Genomic DNA, 20488 nt, shown 5'->3' on the forward strand with positions numbered 1-20488 from the left:
CTAGTAATAAATTATTTAAAGATATCTACATATGTATTTTTGGATATCTTAAAAAACGATGAATTAAAGATATCTCCAATTTGATTATGACTAGACAAAACCCAGTTAGAGATATCTTGAACTGGAGTTTTGACTAGGCAAAACTTAATTAGAGATATCTCTAATTTAATTGCCACTAGTGCAATTATAATTTGAGATATCTCTAACTGGGTTTTGTCTAGTCATAATCAAATTGGAGATATCTTTAATTGGAATTTCTACTAGTCAAAACTCATTTGTAGATATCTGAAAATATTTTCCAATTGAAGTCAATGGAAGAATATGACTAGTCATAAAAGCATTGTAGATATCTGTAACGTATATTACGACTAGTCAAATTAACATTGTAGATATCTTCAATGCATTTTACGACTAGTCACAATCACATTGTAGATATCTTAGTTGCAATTACGACAAGTCAAAATTGCAGAAGAGATATCTGGAACTGGAATTATGACTAGTCAAAACTGATTTATGACTAGTACGGGAAGGAGTATTTAATGCTAAAACGGCTTGCCATAGTAAATGTTCATAAAGGAGAGTCAAAGGAAATATTCATGTATTTCATCATGGCAAAAATGTAGTAACTTTTGTGTTGTGTGTGTGTGTGTTGATTAAGAATGCATTTAAATACATTTTAGAATGACAGACCTCATTTTAATGGTAGCCTATATATGGAATAACAACATTGATTTGATTCAGGCGTCAACGTCTCTTTGTTATATAGTAGCGATATACAGTACTATGCGGTGTCATGGTTATCAGGTAATTTCAAAGTCATGCTGACTGCATTCAAAAGTTGTATTCTGATATTTCTGATAACAAGTCAGAAAATGAAACCACTTTTCATCCACAAACCAACAACATTGAAGCTTACCACACAGTAATATTCATGTTTGAATGTCTGTTGAATGAAATTGACTACAATCCTCCTGGAAGTTGGAACATTTAAAACCAAGAATAAATCTGCATAAGGCTCCTCAGCATGCATTTTATGACATGCACAGTTGAGGTCATCTTTCCTGTATCTAACACACCTGGTTACATGTGCAGTGCTGGGGTACCTGAGGTGATACCTTTTCTCCTGAAATATTGTTTACAATTTTAAGGACAAATTTTTTAAAAACATATTGAAAGCTCATGGTAAACGATATTGGGTGTACTCAGGTGAGTACGCACCTCACCCATTAATACCAGTATAGAAGTTACAATAATTTGCAATGTCATGTCAATTTATTAATGTCAATAAAGACGTTTTGTTATGTAAGAGTGTTTATTGTCATCACTGCGATAAAAGAAGGCGCTGTTCTCCCTTTGAACAACTTCCAGTTTGAAGACTGTGCCCTGTGCAGCTTTTGACAATCATGGTTAAATCAAAGACATGGATCCTCAAAAAACACTTTGAGGGCTTTCCTAAGGAAAGTAACTTTGAACTGAGAGAAGAAGTTCTGCCAGAGCTTCAAGATGGAGGTATAGATAATTCATATATTTGTCTTTTTGCTACCTGTTCGATGCCTCACTGATTTATCATAATCCTTTTGCTTCAGACGTGCTTGTGGAGGCGATTTATTTCAGTGTTGATCCGTATATGAGGTAAAGGTGCTCTAAAGTCTTTCTTATTAGAACATATACCATCTCTTTATTTAATGAACTACTTATGTGATGTGTCTAGCTCATGTTTCTAAATGTCTCCTGCTATTTCTGTAGATCTCTGAGTAAAATGTGGCTAAAAGAAGGGGATGTACAGTATGGAACTCAGCTAAGTAAGGAAAACAACTAATCTCACCATTTGTATTGTAATCTATAGTTACATTTTATTTACACTTTTTGTTAGTGATATACCATAGATTCAGTCCAGTTATACAGAATGTTTACAGAAAATAAAGTATGTTCATTGGTGAAAGGGGAAAGAAAATGATCGAAGTAATTGGAAAATGTTCAATAATATATTGTTCAGAATGTCTAGCATCTGGATCTGTTCCTCAAGCTGTTCAGTGCACTCATCAATGTGGTTTCAGTTGCATCAACCGCTGCCACTTCCACTTCCACTTAGACGAGTGGAAAAACATCTTGAGCAACAAAGAAACTCACAGTTTACGTAGAAGACTGTAGACTTCAATTTGCGTCTTAGGCTATACTGCATTAGTAAGTTCAAGTATTCTAAGCATTCAAGTGAGGAAACAGGTCTGTTCATGAACAAAAACAACAATTCATATCATTGAATAAATATCTTAACTCATTGTTTGGTTGTCAGGGTACTGAAGAGCAAGGACTCAGCATTTCTTGAGGGATGTCACGTGGTTGCTGATTGTGGGTGGAGGACACACACTGTAACCAAAGCGAATAGTCCAGCCGGGCCCATCTTGACCCAGATAGTATCCGAATGGCCCAGTGATATTCCAATGTCCCTAGCCCTCGGTTCCTTAGGGATGCCTGGGTAATTTAATCGCGACTTAAACGAAGGCAGTTACACATATAAACTGAAAGAAAATAAGGTTTCATAACCATGCTCTCTTTTTTAATTCTTTGATTCTCAATAGCAATAAGCACACAAACACAAACCAACACTTCCTTCACAATCAGTAGGCAATTATTTTGTTCTTTTATTGAAAATATCAGTTATTTGTCTAAATCCCGTTCCCTTTTCTCTCTAGTTTAACTGCGCTGTATGGCCTGGAAGAGGTGTGTAAGATACAGCCAGGTGAGACGGTTCTGGTGAGTGCAGCAGCGGGTGCTGTGGGTGCAATGGTGGGTTAAATCTGCAAGTTGTGGGATCAGCAGGAGGTGATGACAAGGTGGCATACCTGAAGGAATTGGGCTTTGACCATGCCTTCAACTACAAGACTGTCCCATCACTGGAGGAAGCACTGGAGAAAGCTTCACCTGAAGGATACGACTGCTATTTTGAGAATGTAATTAACGTGTATTTTTGCCTCTAGCATTCAATCTACTTATTAACAATATTCTTAAGATTTTATAAACTCTCAGATAAATAACATAATTGGTCACATTTTAAATGAAGGAGATCTGTTTGTGTGTGTTATGTTCTCCAGGTGGGAGGGCCCTTCTTTACTGCAGCACTGAAAAACATGAAGCCAGGTGGTCGTATCGCTGTCTGCGGTGCAATACAATGACACAGCACCTCAGATGTGTAAGTCTCATTTTTATGGAGAAACTAAAGAGATATGGTGATGGATTTAATGAACAGAATAATTCAAGTTGTTACACACATGTTCAGCACGCATTTCATAGTAAGTTTTAAAAAGTTCAATAGTTTAATGCTAAATGTTTATCACACACACACACACACACACACACTACACACACAAACAGTAGGCTATATATACATTTGATCATATATATAAATATATATATATATATATATATATATATATATATATATATATATATATATATATATATGTGTGTGTGTGTGTGTGTGTGTATGTGTATATACCGGTATGAATAATTTTGTTTTACATAAAAGTTGTTTACATATAGTCCACAAGAAAAAAAAAGCTGAATTTATAAAAATGACCCCGTTCAAAAGATTACCTTGATTCCACAACTTGTTTTTCTTTCTTTTTTTCTGATGGTTGTTTTTGAGGCCCTTGTTTGTCCTGAGCAGTTAAATTGCCCAATATTCTTTTGAGGCCCTGCACATTTTTCAGTTTTTCTAGCATATTTTGCATATTTGAACCCTTTCCAGCAGAGACTACACTGTAAAAAAATTATATGATCAATAAGTTATGTCAACATATGTTTTTACATTGCTTTTACGCATTAAAATAAGTTAAGCAATTTTCAACTTTTTTTATTTTATACAAGATTCAACTAATTTTAAAGTCAGTTTAATGTCATTTAAGTTGAAATGACTAAACATCTAAGTTGATTGTACTTAAAAAATATAAAGCAGCATTTTTTTAAACTTTTTTTTTACAGTGTATTATTTTGAAATCCATCTTTTCACACGGAGGACAATTGAGGGACTCAAACACATTTAAAAAGTTCAAATATTCACTGAGAATCCAGAAGGAAACACAATGAATTTAGAGCAGGGGGGTTAAAACTTAAACTTTTTGAATTTGTAGATCAAGGTAAATTGTACTTCATTTGTCTTCGGGGAGACTTATAAGTATCTTCTGTTGCTTCCGAAGGGCGGTACTTGATATTTGAATAAAATACAATTTCTAAATTCTTGTTCAAAAGTTTTCACCGCCCCCCCGCTCTTAAGTCATAGTGCTGTTGTAAACTTTTCCTTCTTCTACGCAAAGACCAGGAGACGTTGGGATAACGTTCAAGCAGAAGTTATTCTTTATTGAGCGTTGCTGCAGGTCGTCCAAACAGTCTGAATACTAAAGCAGTATACATGGTAATTTATTACATTGTGATGAGAACAAAGTCTGTAAATGCTGTGGTCTGCATGAGTCAGCTTATTTTACAAAGAGATTTCTTGATCTCATCAGTCAAATGATCCAATCAGCTAAACTAGTCAACGACTGGGCCAGGGCAAAGAGATTTAAGTAATCTGACTCATTTAACGCACAATAGAGAGAACAGGACTGCCAGGAATCCAGGAAAATGCTGGAAACTCAATAATCATTTATACCTCAAATGAAATAGATTCGTAAAATGTGTTATTCTTCAGTGCGCAATGCCACATTTTAATATTAGAATAAAACAAACTGAAAAGAGTACAGTAGAGAATGTGAAAAATGCAAGCTAGTATGCAGTGCAACATTAGAATATTATTTCTTTCTCATAGGTCCTTATCCTCACCATGAAATAATTACACGGCAACTGAAATTAGAAGGCTTTATGGTGAAACGTTGGAGACACAAAGATGAAGAATCTGTGAAGAGAATGCTTAAATGGAAGAAAGAGGTAAACTGCTTTAGAAATTGACCTTTTTCTGCTTTAAAACAACAAAATAGAATATTTGATCATTACACTTCGTATAGCTCATGACCTGAAGTTCATTGAATAATTGGCATTAATACGCAGCACATAACAGTTAGTACCAGCCTGTGAATGAGAAAGTGAACTGTTTCATTGCAGGGCAAGCTGAAGACGAAAGAAGTGGTCACTGTTGGCTTTGAAAACATGCCGATTGCCTTCATGAAGATGCTGAAGGGCGATGGACTTGGGAAGGCTATTGTTAAAGTCTGAAGCATGCTTAGACATGCATGATGCAACTGTTGTCTTTTTTCAAATGAACAAATACCCTATTAGCATACACATAAAATACAGTGACACATTTGTAGGTCTATATCTTGAAAACATGTAGACACACATATCTAACACCATCTGTGTCTAAAAGGTCCAGGGTACTGTGGAATTACACATTTAAGAATCTGTTTAAGATCTGCTGATCTTACATCATCACATGACAAACTGGAAAGTACATTGCATTTAGCAATTAAGGTAAAGATGATGAAATAAGATGAATGATTCAGTTAAGCGTGATTTTAGCAAGTTCCTGCCAGTCCTGTTCTCTTTATAGTCAGACGAGTCAGATTACTGAGACTCTCACCCTTTTGTCTTGAATGGCTCTTGGAGCCCCTGTCCCATTATTTGAATAGTTATGATGATTGATGGATGGGTTCCTATACCTTCATTTGCATGCTTTGTTTAAGGTTGTCGGACAAGTGCTTTGTCTTCAACTCTAAGCACTGCCTCCTAATAAAGTAGAATACTGCCTTAGTTAGACTTGATGACTGCAGCAAGAGCTTGTGTTGTCAATAAATAATCCTGCAACAGTCTCATGGTCTTCACTTCTCTGAGTTTCCTACAAATTAAACTTGTCTAAGTGCTTTTTGTAGTAGAAATTATGTTACAACAAGATATATTAACTGCCTATAACTGCAATATGTTTACCAATAAAGCCATGTAAAGCCTCAGATTTCATGTTTATATTTGCGTATTCTTACAAATACTCTGTCTGATTAATAATGTTCATTATTTCCATGGGGGAAATGTTGCAAGCCAGATTCAAAACATGTCAACTGCTATAGGCCACAGCTCCAACATATATATTTGGTTACAGTTCAGTTAGTTATAACTATGTTTAACCAAAAAGTTTGACAATACATTTACATGTTCCATTTGTTAAGGGTCATCCCAAAACTGCATGTTGACTTGTGAAACATTTAAGGATTTTAGGTGGTGTGTGTATCAGTAGCCTACATAAAACCACAGTAAAACATGTTTGCTCATTATAAGATCCATCCAAAAGTGTCTTGCATTGGACTGATGGTTCTGCCGCAAAATAATAGGCTGACATTAAATGCTACCTTTTTCCACAGAAAAGTAAAAGTACGTTGAGTAAAAAATAATAAAAAGCTGATTGCCTGTTACAGCCACTAGAGGACGTTAAGACCAACAGGACATCAATTCAAGGAATATTTTATTAAGAATTGGATGTAAATTAAATAGGCAGTGTTACTCTTTCAAGATAAAGCACATGTTGTCTTAATGTTCCGCTTATTAACAGGCTATAATAGAGAAGCAGAAGATTTGATACTCCTACACATAGGCTAGTCACCGTGATTCTGTCAGATGAATCAGGAAGTGACAAAAACAATTCCAAAGAACAATAAATAATACTCCCATCATGACCATCTCATCTCATGATATGTTACCTAACCTATTTGCTCATGAAGTAAGATTAAATGCCGTTATTTTAAAGAACAGTCTTCTGTCCAAATGTCTTCATGAGGATTTCTAATGTGATAGCTATAAACCTGTTGTGAAAGGTAGTGGATGTTCAGTTTTTGTACAGTTTTTATGGACTTTTAATTAATGCCATGAACCAGAACAAAATGAATGAGACACAATCATTCAAAGTAAAAACAAATAAAAGTAAATAAAGTAAAATAAAATAAGAACAGTGCCAGAGGACAAGACATTTCTTTTTACACTCAACAGAAAAAGGGTGCTAGGCTACTTTATACAACATCATACCTGCTGCTTACAATGCTATTAGCTCTAATTGCCTTTTTACTTGAGCAATTACACAAAAATAAATAAATCTTAAAATCATTTTTTAAAGCAAGAAAAGTTAGGTTTGGAGTCAGACCATTTCTTTTTGTACAGTTTAGCAGTCCACCACTACTCTCGGTGACGTCATGGCGCGTACAGTAATCCCGGAATCTGTCAAGTCATTCTGACTTGCTCATAACACAACCGGGATGAGTGATTCTCTTTCAAAATAAATAAATAGGTTTACTCGTTATATATGTGATGTAAATATTTATCACAAACTGCGCAAAACCTACACATTGCATTTACTTAACTATTTCAACTGATTATATTTGTAGGGTGTAGCCGTAGGCGGGGATATAGTAGGAGCAGAAACATGATTGGATCGTTTTCTTCTCTGAAGGGGGGGTTACGTGACAGTGTTTATATACGGGGCTAATAACGCGCACTGCCACTCTGGCTGTCAACGAAGCAGGACCTTTCAGAAAATACAGTCCGTTAGAAGACAGACATCAAAATGATTGTCATAATTGAGGATACGGTAGGAACATAATACCAGTGTTTCCTTTACTTTGGTTGTAATTCTTTATAGGTAGCCTAATATTGGACTTCTGATTTCTATGGGGGGAAATATAGGCTATATTCGAATAGGTTATTAATAACTTAATTTAAGTCGTATTTTAAGTATTTAACTAAAAAAAGTATCTAAAAAACAGACGAGCGCATTTTTGTTTTGTTTTGTTTACGAAACGGTGCTTGCGGAACAGATGTAACAACATGTTTTGTTTTCCACAGAACCACAAGGCAGAGTGCTATAGTGGAAAGTAAGGAAATGAAAAGTGCATTTGTTTTCAGTTAAACTTATGATTTAGTAGGCCTAGGCTATGTTTGTCTGCGAGAAAGTGCTGGCGTGTGTGTAGGGCAGGCTAAACACTTGGAACACACACACCCATGGTGGGAGATCTGACTTCCCAGAAGGACTTGATTTTTTTCTCGATAGGTTAATATTAATAAGGATGTTTGCTGTTTTTTTATTTAGTTTATTTCAGCAATGCTTCACCTTATAAAAATACAATTAATTTAAGTTGGCATATATCATTTACACTAAACAAAAAATTACCACACATTTTATCTCTGTGTTTCTCCTATATTCTCTAGCTTGCCTCCTAATCTAGTTGTCAAATAAACCTGGCATTGTATATTTTTGGCTCTTTAAAGAATTGTTTTTGTTCTCTTTTCTAAGTCACTTTTGGATAAAAACATCTGGTGAATGATAAATGTTGCCAAAAGTATCATTTTATTAAATAGTGTAAGTGCATTGGTTTAAGGTTGAACCAGCTCGATTTCGCAACTGTCATGTTTGTTTAATTTCTGTTATTGGTTCTTAACTTGTTGAGAATAAGACAGGCCAGGTCCTCGGTTCATCGAGTAGTCTAGCGAGTCAGCCAGTGAGTTGATTCACTCCAGAACTGTGATGAGAACTCAAATCGATTCAGTCAGATTCGTTAACGAATCATCCAGACCTTTTTGTCAACCGGTTCATTCAAAATCCAACTCAGAAGAACGCTGCACTTCAAACATGATTTACTTTAAATTGCTCTATGATGCAGCTTACAAAGTCGTTAAGAAATTTGAATAAATGTAATACAATACACATAGCCTGTAATAAATTATTCGATTAAATATAACCTACTTTAATTGACCATAAAGTGGTAATTGCTTGTTTTGCTTGAGTGTAATTTCACTGAAAAGGATATGAGCTGTTTTTCCCCAGTATCTCATATAGAAACGGAAAGCAATGTCACCCCTCTCTGAATACCTGGTATGCTGTTAGCTCACAGGGCATACTTATGGTTCTTTTGTAAAAATATCAATCACCCTGCTTAAGCCACAGCATTATGACTCATCTTCCATTTAAATTCCATCTTCCATCTTCCATTTAAATTCCATTTAAACTTCAGCAGGAAGGAATGTGTCATGTTAGTTTAAAATTGTATTAACTTTTCCTTCCTCTCTCTTTTTTTGCAGCCTGCTTTCAACAATGCTCTGAAAAATGCCGGAAACAAGTTGGTGGTGGTGGACTTCACAGCCACATGGTGTGGCCCCTGCCAGAGCATCGCTCCATTCTTTAAAGTGAGCATTCATACACCGTATCCGAGATTCAGAGTGACATCTGGAACTGTCATGATTCTAATGTTTATTCTATAGAGGCCTCCGGAAACATCGGGAGTGGCTCTGTTGTTGTGCTGTGTTGTCGGGGCAACTGCTGGGGAAGCTTCCTTAAGAATTAAAGTGTGAATCATTCACATAATGCAAATGCGAGGTAGTCCAGATAAAGTAAGAAGAGAGGGATAAAAGAAAAAAAGAGCCTTAAAAATGCCGATTCATCCTTTAAAGACAATACATTACATACATATACAAATTCTGGTGTACTTAACCAACCAAAAGAAAAAAATTCCTCTTTAACCGCATGGTTAAACTACATAAAAACATTAACCAGCTGTTCACTTTTACTTTCATTCAATCCACATGAATTTGTACCTGGGTTTAGGAAAGAAAGCATATGCAAATGTCACAGATGAAACAGAAAGAACAAAATTTTAAAGCTCAAAGGAAGTGCTTTGATTAAGAGCTTTGTGGTTTGCTTTTTACTACCGCCTTTTTTCCCTCCACAGGCACTGTCTGAAAGACAAGACAACAAAAATGTGGTGTTTCTAAAGGTGGATGTGGATGATGCACAGGTTAGTCACCTGCTTTCTTTTTTCTGTGATGAATACACTCAAAAGCCTACAGACTATTAAGGCTGAAGAATAACAAATTTATTAAATGTTTAATTTAGGAAACTGCAAAAGTGAAGAGACTAAATGTTTAGATCAGCTGCGAAACTTCCAGCAAGAGAGTCCGGCCAGTCCTGTTTTCTGTATTTGTTCGCTTACTGAAAACGGGCTCTTGGAGCTCCTGTTTCAGCAAGAGAATCCTGCCAGCCCTGTTCTCGCGTCTCAGCGTTTGAATAGTTATGCTAACTGGGCCTAGGGCAGGTTCCAAAACCTGTAATACTTAATTTCTCCCTGCCCCTAAAAGTACATAAATTGAAAGTACACTGTAACAGTTCAGACTGTTTGTGGACGAACTTGCAGCCACGCCCAATAAAGAAGAACTTCTGTTTGAACGCGATCCCAACGTCTCCTGGTCTTTTTTCATACAAAAAAGACTCTTAGTTTCCTACAAGGCAAATGAGCAAAACACCCTTTTACATCATAGATTCACCATCTGGGTTTTACTGTGTTACTTTCATTTGAATACTTGCCTTGCTATCCGTTGACTCGGATGTCTGGTGTTGTATAGTGTATTTGGATACTCGCATACAGCCAAACCTTATAAAAGGGCCCAAACACATTAGAATATCGCAGCACACCCGTCAGCTGGTTGCTGTTCTTCCGATCGACTTGCTGATAGTGTGTTATTTGATTCACGTGATAGTGCTGAGAAAGGAAATTGGCTGTCCTTCAGTTTTATTAGAGGTAGATTGAGACGCTGCCAGAATGGGACAATTCTGATGTTTGCCCATGTTGTGATGGTTACAAACACTAGCTATTATTACAATGCTGTGTTGCAAATCAGATTACAGGATGCGTGTTTGCATATAATAAATGTTTGCCTTTATAAATGTTTGTTAAAATGTCATGCTTTCTGACTGACATTTAAATCGCAAGGCATGGATGGCAAATGAAAGCAGAGCGTTTGAAGATCCTGATAACAATACACACATCCCACAATCCAGTGGACCTTTTTGCGACTGAATTTACCATTGGCATAAAATATCAAATAAGATGATTTGAATATGAAACAAAGCATTTAAAGGATTTTCAATTTCGACAGCCATCGTGTCATGGATGTAATTTCAGCCCTAAAGATCTGCCCAGACTAGCAAAGCAAAATGAAAAGACACTATTAAAGATGGTTATCATCTAACGGCAGACCGAATAAACCTATTCAGACCTGACCTCCGCTCCCTTTTTCTCTGTTCTAGGATGTGGCCGCTTTCTGTGACATTAAATCTATGCCAACATTCCAATTCTACAAGAATGGACTGAAGGTAAATCATCATTCCTGGTATCAAAATATCATTCCATATTTTTATAAGCTGATTTTGGCAGTTTAACCTGTTTGTTCCCCCTAACTGGGATTCAACAATTGTTTTGCAGGTTGATGAGTTTTCTGGATCAAACCAATCCAAGCTGGAAGAGAAGATCAATACGTATAAATGAAGAAAAATTAACGCGCATAAACAAAAACACAAACCAGCCGTTTAAAACTAAATACACATAATAGTGATATTTGAAGATAAATACACAATGTTTTCTGATCTTGATTTCAGAAGTTTAAATCAAGTACAACAACATCATTCTCATCCTCTAATTGACAGCTACATTTATATCGTGTTTTATTTTATTTTATATGCTAAAACTATGGTAATACTTTCCTCAAAGACTTTTTTGTTAAATATTTTGGCCTCCTACAATGGCTGCCTCCAGTGTATTTTATGTTGGCTTTGTATGAAATAAAACCATAAAAAGAAATGAAAAGTTCTTGTGTTGTGCTGGGATTGTCAAATTATCCAAGTCAAATGTTTATTTAGTCATACGAGACAGGCACGTAAAACAAACTGAAAGTTTAATTGAGAATTCTTCATCATTAACTGTGGTAATGAGAATTACAGTTGGTTTTCATATAGTTGTGTTTTCTGTTTTAATAAAAACATGAAAAGAATAGTTTATATACATGTACATTGGACAATCACATCAACATTTTTACACATCATACAAGTTCATGTATATAGCAGCAGCATATATTTAATACTGTTTCATTTTCTACATGAAAAAATACAGCTTTAATTTACAAAACCACTCAGGACTCTTGGAGGGAAAGAGATAATGAGTTGTGTACAAGTTTCTGACATAAAGCCATCTTGTTCCAACACATTCAGACTCTAACTCTTGTAGCGTGGCACATTAAAAATGAAAGTATCCAGATTTTCTTTTTCTGAAAGACAATAATTAATAATCAAAGATCAGCTGAAGAACGTTAAACCCCTTTTTGACCTAAATATTATAACCATAATCTCTAAATCAATAATTCAAACATTTATGATACCTTAAGCATGGGTAAATAATATTGGTTTGAGCCATTTGTGCATTCTGCTTTTAAATATCAGACAGATGGACCTTGAAATTGTCTTTAAAGCTCAGTTTTTTTTTAACTTAGATTAACCAAATGTCACGTACATCTAATTGGGAATCACTCTAACCAGCTATGACAACTGCAGCATCTAATTAGCTGAGGGATGCGGGTTTCAAGTCCATTGGCGGGAAACACTTATAGTAAAACCATCAGATCAATAGTCCTCTAGACAGAGGCTGTATTTGCTCAATAAAATCTTGAATTGGCACTGAATCAGTGAAATAAAGATTGGAAAGGAGCAGATTACTTAAACGAATAAAAAAGAAAAAGAAATGGTCCCTCTGCCAACTCAATGAATGGATTGAAAGCAACTGCAGTGCCTTGGGAAATGTACGTTTATTGTAAGAGATAAGCTATCATGAAACGAGGTGTGTCAAGAGGCATAAATTCACATACTAACACACATAGACAAAGATGGTTCTTATCTCTTATTTTGCTACTCGTTTCTTTACTTGTCTTTCACAATCAACGGGAACCTCCCAGGTGAGTGTTTCAGTGTTCCTTGCACAGTTAGTGGAAATACATTACATTATTACAATGTGTTGAGGTTTATATACTGTAGATCATCAAATATAAAAATGTCTATGCAATGTGCTTATGTCACATAATATTATTTATATTTGGCCTACCTAGAGCAGTCATATCCTCCCCATCCTTGACTGCAATGACACCTGTTGGGTCGGATACACCTTCCTCCATTCAAACAGGGCATGGAACACACCGCTAAGAACACACACAAAATACTCCTATTAACCAATAATTCACCACTAATCCAGTATATATATATTTATACTTTATATAAGTAGTGCAGTTCAAACATTTATTATGAGGCTTTATAGAACTTGTATAACTTGTCTTCTGTTTATCATGGTGTGCCAAAACACTTTAGCACTTTATCATTGTCTTTAGGAAAAGTACAGGAACTAAATACATTATGCACATAATGAGCAACCCGGATCGTTCTTCAAAGGTGACATTCCGTGTAATTCAAGAGGAATCCAGGTTTTTCCAGAATTCCTATTCGCCCTAGAGACCTTTTTCCTGATAGACATTTAAACCCACATCATGTAAATCAACACAGATCAAAACACAAAGACCAGCAACAACTGCAGAATAAGAACCAGTAAGCTCTGCAGGTGACATACTGTGCATATTGTGCTTGAGTCTGAAAAACCAAGTTTGCTTTAATGCATATCAACAGCTTAGCAAGTAGGGTTTTTATGGTTTTTATCTTGGTACTGGAGCTTTAAAAAAACACACAATTACAGTTTTGCTGGTGGTGTTCTCAATAAATCTAATGAAGTTTCATTGATAAATGTTAAAATGTAATGCAAGTAGTATTGTAAATGAGTGCTTGCCCTTTATAAGTCATTCACTATGGAGATGTTCATTGTATTGTGAAAGCAAATGCATCAATACAGATCAATATGATAAAAGAAAAGAAGCAGTTTCAGCAATTAGACAGTTCAAAGTTCACTATACAAACAAAGATACTGACTTAAATGGTGACAAATAAAATCTGTTTAAATATATAAAATAATACATTAAACTTAATTTACATTCATGTTATAAATAAGCATGAATTAACATGTTTATTTCGTTTAAATTAACATCTTTGACATTAATGTGAGCATGAATCCCCCCCGCAGAAGTCATTTAGTTTTTTAATGTATATATACTTATATTTATATATTTATTAATACATTCATAGAAAGTGTATGTTTTTAGATGCTTTTTTAAAAATAATTTTCATTGACTTTATCATTTTCATTAAATATTCAACGAAGTCCCTCAATTAATGGAAGTTCATAAAACTAGAAGTATAATAATTGCTGTTTAAAATAATTTAAGATGAAGTATAGCATATCACCAGTGTCACTGCTCGACATGTCATGTCAACTGCCCCTAAGCGTTTTCAATAATTGTGTTTTGTTTAACTGCTTGAGCTCCTGGGATCTACTGGATATCACTATTAGGGGCCTGTTGTCACAGGTGTTGCCTGGCATCAACATGAGCATGACACGGGATGACCCCAGGAGAATGAGCCATGGCCCCATCCCACCATGAGGTCCTTCTGTCTATAATCAGTGTAATCACTCCGCTCCACCCTACATTTAAACTCTTAAATTTAATTGGTTTATCATAATGTCTTTATTTAATAGCATGAGATATTTCCATAAATAGACACTTTTACAGTTGAACTAAATGCCAATTCACACCGCACAGATTTTTATTTTAAAGAAACACCATGTGACTTTTGCTCTCGGGGTCCCCCTACAGCTGGGAAACAGTATTGTCTTCTACTACTGTCGTAAAATCTGTCATGGTTACACCAGGGGATACACGTGCATTTGTTGACAAGCCGATACCCCCGAACTCTGCAGAAGTTCTCACGTCTTGGGAAGACTGCCTGCATTGCGTGTGAAATGTCTTCATCCCAGGTACAGTGGCATGTATTTCAGCAAATCATATGAATAGAATTTCATGGGTTTTATTTTTTTTCAAACGCCAAAAGATCGCGTAGCTCACGTTTACAAGCCAGCGTCACTATAGTAGCCTATTGGCTACTGTTTTAAATAATGGATATGCTAATTCAATTCAATGTTTGTGTGGTAGGTAATAGCCATATATCGTCAATATTATAATATCAAGCTACCATAGATGAATCTGCAAATTTGAAAAATCGATTTGCATTATAGCCTGAGGCAAGACACTTTTACCAGAAAAATAAATACACAAACATGACTATCAGCCTGCAGTCATTAGGATAGTTTTCCTAAAAAGATGATTTTGTCCATCTAATCTCATGTATTATTTACTTGCAAGAATGTAGCCCCTACCTAACTTGTACACGCTGTTTAGACGAGCGAACGCTGGACCAATATTGATCCTCGTCCGGTCTTTGATTTTATCACTCTCCCTTTTTCTCTTCCTAGTCTCCTCCGACAAAACCTCTGCCTTCTTCGGTTTAGTTGCTGCTTCGGCCATGACAACAACATACAGACGCTATACCAGCCGGCAAACAAACGCTAGTTGGGCTCTTGGGAAGTGGGGGGTGGTGGGGGAAGTGAGGTATGCCGTAAAGCAGTCGAATTTTGTCGTTTTTTTTTGTGCTCGGGTTACTATCCGAACCCCGAAGTTCCGTAGTGCCAGTAAAAGCGATACAGACCCGTCAGGCTATGGCAGACGTGTCATTAAACCTATTGTAAGTCGATGTACCATCACAAGGGTCTTGGAAATATATTATGAAGGTTGAAAAACTACATGGTGTTGCTTTAAGGTTTTATCGGATCAGTGTCGCCGTCTTTTGGCGTTGGTCGGGTTTGTTTTCACCTGACTGAACATGTTCAATCAGAGTTTTTCTGTCTGTTGGGGCAGTGTGAACATGTGTGACAGTTATTTTTCATAAAATTCTAAATTCAACGGCCAACTTGTTTGTTATCTGTGCAGTGTAATTTGGCTTTAAGACTTATGCTAACAGGCAAGATCACAGGTAGCTTGAGGTAAATGGCAGATGTTCTCTAGACTCCATTAATTGGCTGTAATTAAATACTGTGAGGTTATCACTAATTGTTTCATTTGTCTCAACTTTTCAGGACTGAAAAAAAGCAGATGATATTTCTACTTCCTCAGTTTTGTAGATTTTGTTATATTATTGTTTGATTGCTTCTATTGTTCTACTCATTTGTAAGTCACTTCGGATGAAAGCGTCTGCTAAACGATTAAATGTAAATGTATTACACATACAAGATCCACAACGTTAGAGGTTGCACTGACTAGTCAACTAATTCCGCTACTACCGGTAATCATTATTTATTTAATAAATTAACTTGTTTTCTCGACGACCATCATGAGTCATCACATACAAACACACACTCTTACCACTATGGCAGCGTGTGCCTGTCCATCCTGCTGGGCATTCACACTGGTATGGAGCGACACAGCGTCCTCCATTGAGACACGGTAGGATGCAGATCGCTGCAAAAAAAGGCACATACATTATGAAATTGTGTGACATTTGGGTTGATAAGACACAGGAAAAATCAGAATTAGTACAGTTAACTGTTTAAAACCAACATCTCTTTCACTTTCTACTTCCCATATATTCAAGCATGTACAGACATTCACACCACACCCAACAGTTTTGGGTTTCCGATAAAGAAGTAGTGAAGAAACAGAGAAAAATGCAGCTTGGTTTTGTGGGATGACTGTTAATGAGCAAGGCTTTTTAAGAAGCTGTTGTATTGCACAATGTTACTGTTACTGTTCCATGAACTGTTGCCAAAATGAATGGACTGTCATGTAGAAATAATCATCTCTGTTTGTGTATGCAGTTCTTGTTATTGGGGATGTTTGTGTGTCTACTTACGATCCTCACAAAATCGGCCCATCCATCCCTCTGGACAGGAGCAAGTGTTTGGTCTTTGGCACACACCTCCATTCTGACACTGGAGCCAACACACAGCTGCACAAACACAACATGATTGGTACAGGGATGAAACTGACACAATCTTTAAAAAAGCAGAGACTTTCCTACAGAATTCCAAAACACTATGAAAAGACATGCAGTATTCAAAGAACTAGACGTTAGATCTACAGACCGGTGTGAAATTGCACTGATCCAAGTTAATTTCTGCAAGCACCCAAACCATTTGACTTCAAGACCAAAAGAGAGACTCAGAAGTACAAGGTTAAAACATCAACATGCCAAAAATGAAAGCTTTATATACTGAATCATTCATGCCTTATTGAAAAGAGTGACATCCATACCAAAGGCCATCTCAATAATCTCTGTGAGACAACGCTGTTGTTCAATGGCTATTATAAAATAAATTCTGGCCCTGCATTTATCAATATAGCATTCTTGCTATGCTAAAATAAAGTAACATCTATGACGCAAAGTAACAGTAAGCTATACTTGTTATAGTCAGGTAAATGTTTAATAAAATAATATTTTAATTAAGAGCTTGAGGTAATACTATACCGGAAGACGTTAAAAAGAAACGTTAAAAAGTTTGGGGTCAATATTTTTTATAACTATTCATCCATGAATTCTGGTAAAAAATGTGTCACAGTTTCCACAAAAATATTAAGCAGCACAACCATTTTCAACATTGATAATAATAAGAAATGTTTCTTGCGCACCAATTCAGTATATCAGAATGATTTCTGAAGGATCATTTGACACGGAAGACTGGAGTAACAGCTGCTGAAAATACAAAACAGTTATAGTAATATATTGTAACAATATATGTACAATATACCTGTTTTTTTAATGTATTTTGACCAAATAAATGCAGCCTTGGTGAGCATGATCTTTATCTTACCGCCCCCAAACTTTTCAATGGTAGTGTAGATCAACAAGTTAAATATCTTCTATTTGCAATAATGTACAGAAAGGGAATGGAACTTTGGAGTTTCTTTTGAATAAGTTTAGTGAGACTCTTGACACCAAAAATGCACAAATAGCGCTAGTAAATCTCAAGCCATTGACTAGCAGTGTTGCTTAATAGTCATTAGCTGTAAAGATGTCCAAAGTGCCCAGTGCTCGTGTTAATATGTGTAAATGTGCAAGACCAGTCAAAGGGAATAGCAGGATTTTGCAAAGATACAGAAAAAGGCTGAAGGCAGAACTTCAAGTGGGATTTAAGGGCAAGTCCTTGTGCTACCTTTGCAGGTAGGAGGTGGGGTCCAAATGCCATTCTCCAAGCACACACTCCTGCTAGAACCCTCCATGGTGTAGCCTGCGTAACATGAGTACACCACCACATCTCCAAACTGGAACACTGCCCCACGGACTATCCCATTTGCCACGTACAGTGGTGGGCCGCAGGACACCCCTGTGTGTGATTAAAATGGACCGGACCAGTAGGTTAGAAAGGAAGATTCTCAGCTATGCTGAGCAGTCCATTGAAGAACTAAAGAGAGCTTTCTGGGTCTTTAAAGGATGGTTAAGAAATGGCATTAATTTCTTGAGCTCTCTAATTTCAATCTTTTTAGGTTAGTTGTATTTGAGAATATTTGGCATTTCGTTCATGTAACAGGAAGCCTAATTAATGTTGGGAACATACAAACAAATCCACAAAACAGGAGATGGTGCACGAGAAATGCACATTTGAGAGATGACATCATAGTATCCTCTCACATCTGATAATAGTAATGCTACAGGCAGTAAGTGAAGTTCAACACAACAGGTGTCTCACAGAGAGAAAAGTGAATATACACATATAATGTTCCGATTCAGGCAATAACCAACTATAAATGTGAACACAATCCACCACGTACATACGCATGTCATATTACAGAGCTAGCATGCAAATTGCCCAAGGATCAAAATATCACAATTCAATACAACAAAGGAACATTAACTAACTATGAGAGATTATAGTTACTAGTATTATTTTCAATGATAGCATGCAGAAGAAACAGGGACAGAGGAAAACAGAGGTGAAAGTTTCCAACAATACACAGACAGTACGATAGAGATTCCATGCAATGAGAAAAGCAGAGTTAACAATCAATGTGACACGTAAGCCAGGTTCCAAAACCTAGTGAGCGATTGAAATTGATTTTAATAGAGTTTGGTGTTAGCATGTTGGTATGCTAATGGAAAAACATTCTAGTAATAATCATAAAAATACACAGCCACACAAATATTGGGTAAACAAATCTTTTTTAACTACATGTATTCCACTCAATACTGAAAAGTGTTGATTAATTCAATTTATTTTTAATCAACTTTTCTCTTGTCTCATCTGCCATCTTGGATTTATTTATTTTTCACTGATCTGAATATAATGTATTCTGAGACTTAGAGTTTGGGCAAAACAAGAATCTCCGGAACAATTAGGATACCTGCTTTTGCACCAGGAGCACGCCTGAAATGCCTAAAAATGCTGCCTCTGTAGCAGCTCACTAGGGTTTGGAACAGATCATTTGTCTTCGACACTATTAGCATTTGCACCCATATACAGTATATGTCTCTAATAAAACTTTTTCCACAATTCTTTATTTCATAACAAATTAATTTGCACTAATTGTGATGCTGCAGCCTGAATGAGGAACTGAATGAGGAGTTATTGGTCAAATCTTACTCCTCAAGCAGTCAGCAGCTGTGCTTGAGTCAGCACGATGACACAATGTGGAAGTGCTTAGGGACAAAGTTCATAGTTTATTAACCCATCACAATACAACAAATCTCCAGCTCGTCAAATCCGGAAGTCTATTTGCCCTCGATTTTGTTAATATGCAAATTGTGTGTAGAGTATGTGATTTTGACATTTTTGTGCTGTACAGATTTATCATGGGTTAGTGAGGTGCACCAAAGAGAAGCTGAAATATGTTTTAATATGGCCCAAAAATCTTGGAAAAGTATTTTAGATGTTCTGCCTGTGTTGAATAATTTGAGATCGAATTGGGGATAAATTCCCCTAACATTTGGTGCAAAATGCTTTTGGGCATTAAAATAAATTAATATATTAAAGCAATTTTTATTCTAATGAATAGACAAGCAACTAATAAATACAGTAAAGATGGAAATAATGAATGCTTGTACTCACTCTCGCATACTGCAGTGATGGGGGTCCAGGTCTGATCACTCCTGCAAGTTAAAGTGCCGTTACCTTTTCTCTGGTAACCTTTGAACCGCTGACCTTTAGGACAACTGACAGGTATTGACTGGCCTACCAGGAAAGCCGTCTGAGCAATGTTGACATTGCCTCCAGTCCAGCCAGGAGGAGGGGGGCATGGTTTGGCTGTGTGTGTGGGGGGGAATAAGATTTGAGTCATATATTACTGTAAAGCCTTGCTGGATAAACAAAAAAGCAGATCTATAATGCAGTAAGTAACGTCTTAACTTCTTAGAAATGTAAATTTAGTTAGTATGTTTCTTGTTGGAAAATAAGGCATTTTGCAATTCTCTCATTGACGAAGGTCTAACAGAAGTCTTAAATGTCAGTTTTTTTAAAGAATGGTTCAATTCACTGAAAATAAATTGCACTTATTGCAATGGTGCAGTGCCAACTACTGGAAGGTATACAATCTATACTGAGCCTAATTTATTACAATGTAAGTTATTTGAGCAGAAAAGACTACTCACGACAGTGTATTTAACACCTGGATAAATGGGGTTGTGACTTGTGAGTAGTTTTTCAAAATGCATTTCCCTCATCCAGAAAGCTTCCCTTTAAATTAGGGATGGGACGGTATGAAAATTTCATATCACGAT

General features: G+C 36.2%; 3 protein-coding genes across 4 annotated transcripts in view; 2 read left to right on the forward strand and 1 right to left on the reverse strand.

Moving 5' to 3' along the window:
- Window positions 1-1403: 1403 nt before the first annotated feature.
- On the forward strand, window positions 1404-6392 carry ptgr1.2 (prostaglandin reductase 1, tandem duplicate 2; the record flags this gene model as incomplete). The annotated part of the gene is given in 10 exon segments (XM_079604808.1): window positions 1404-1532; window positions 1535-1632; window positions 1747-1802; window positions 2290-2476; window positions 2694-2791; window positions 2794-2951; window positions 3093-3163; window positions 3165-3190; window positions 4805-4923; window positions 5098-6392. Coding segments are annotated over 10 exon segments (1053 nt in total). The 3' UTR covers window positions 5209-6392.
- Window positions 6393-7384: 992 nt separating this feature from the next.
- txnb (thioredoxin b) lies at window positions 7385-11609 on the forward strand. The gene is made up of 5 exons (XM_079598994.1): window positions 7385-7561; window positions 9049-9153; window positions 9696-9761; window positions 11051-11116; window positions 11226-11609. The coding sequence occupies exons 1-5, from the start codon at window positions 7538-7540 to the stop codon at window positions 11286-11288; spliced, it is 324 nt and encodes a 107-aa protein (XP_079455120.1). The 5' UTR covers window positions 7385-7537; the 3' UTR covers window positions 11289-11609.
- Window positions 11610-11677: 68 nt separating this feature from the next.
- Window positions 11678-20488, reverse strand: part of svep1 (sushi, von Willebrand factor type A, EGF and pentraxin domain containing 1) — a 99298-nt gene continuing 90487 nt past the window's right edge. For both annotated transcript variants that reach the window (XM_079598894.1, XM_079598893.1), the window contains exons 44-49: window positions 19821-20015; window positions 17931-18101; window positions 16631-16726; window positions 16144-16239; window positions 12891-12984; window positions 11678-12063 (exon numbers count right to left, since the gene is read on the reverse strand). In XM_079598894.1, coding sequence (XP_079455020.1) covers window positions 12033-12063; window positions 12891-12984; window positions 16144-16239; window positions 16631-16726; window positions 17931-18101; window positions 19821-20015 — 683 coding nt within the window. In that variant the 3' untranslated portion in view covers window positions 11678-12032. The remainder of the gene's footprint in view (window positions 12064-12890; window positions 12985-16143; window positions 16240-16630; window positions 16727-17930; window positions 18102-19820; window positions 20016-20488) is intronic.

The sequence above is a fragment of the Phoxinus phoxinus genome (assembly GCF_949152265.1).
Source record: "Phoxinus phoxinus genome assembly, chromosome: 2".
Lineage (NCBI taxonomy): Eukaryota > Metazoa > Chordata > Actinopteri > Cypriniformes > Leuciscidae > Phoxinus > Phoxinus phoxinus.

Coding starts and splice junctions, on each gene's coding strand:
- txnb (XM_079598994.1), top strand. CDS start 7,538: ATGATTGTCATAATTGAGGATACG. Junction 7,562..9,048: donor TTGTCATAATTGAGGATACG/GTAGGAACATAA, acceptor CTTTTTTTGCAG/CCTGCTTTCAACAATGCTCT. Junction 11,117..11,225: donor TCTACAAGAATGGACTGAAG/GTAAATCATCAT, acceptor ATTGTTTTGCAG/GTTGATGAGTTTTCTGGATC.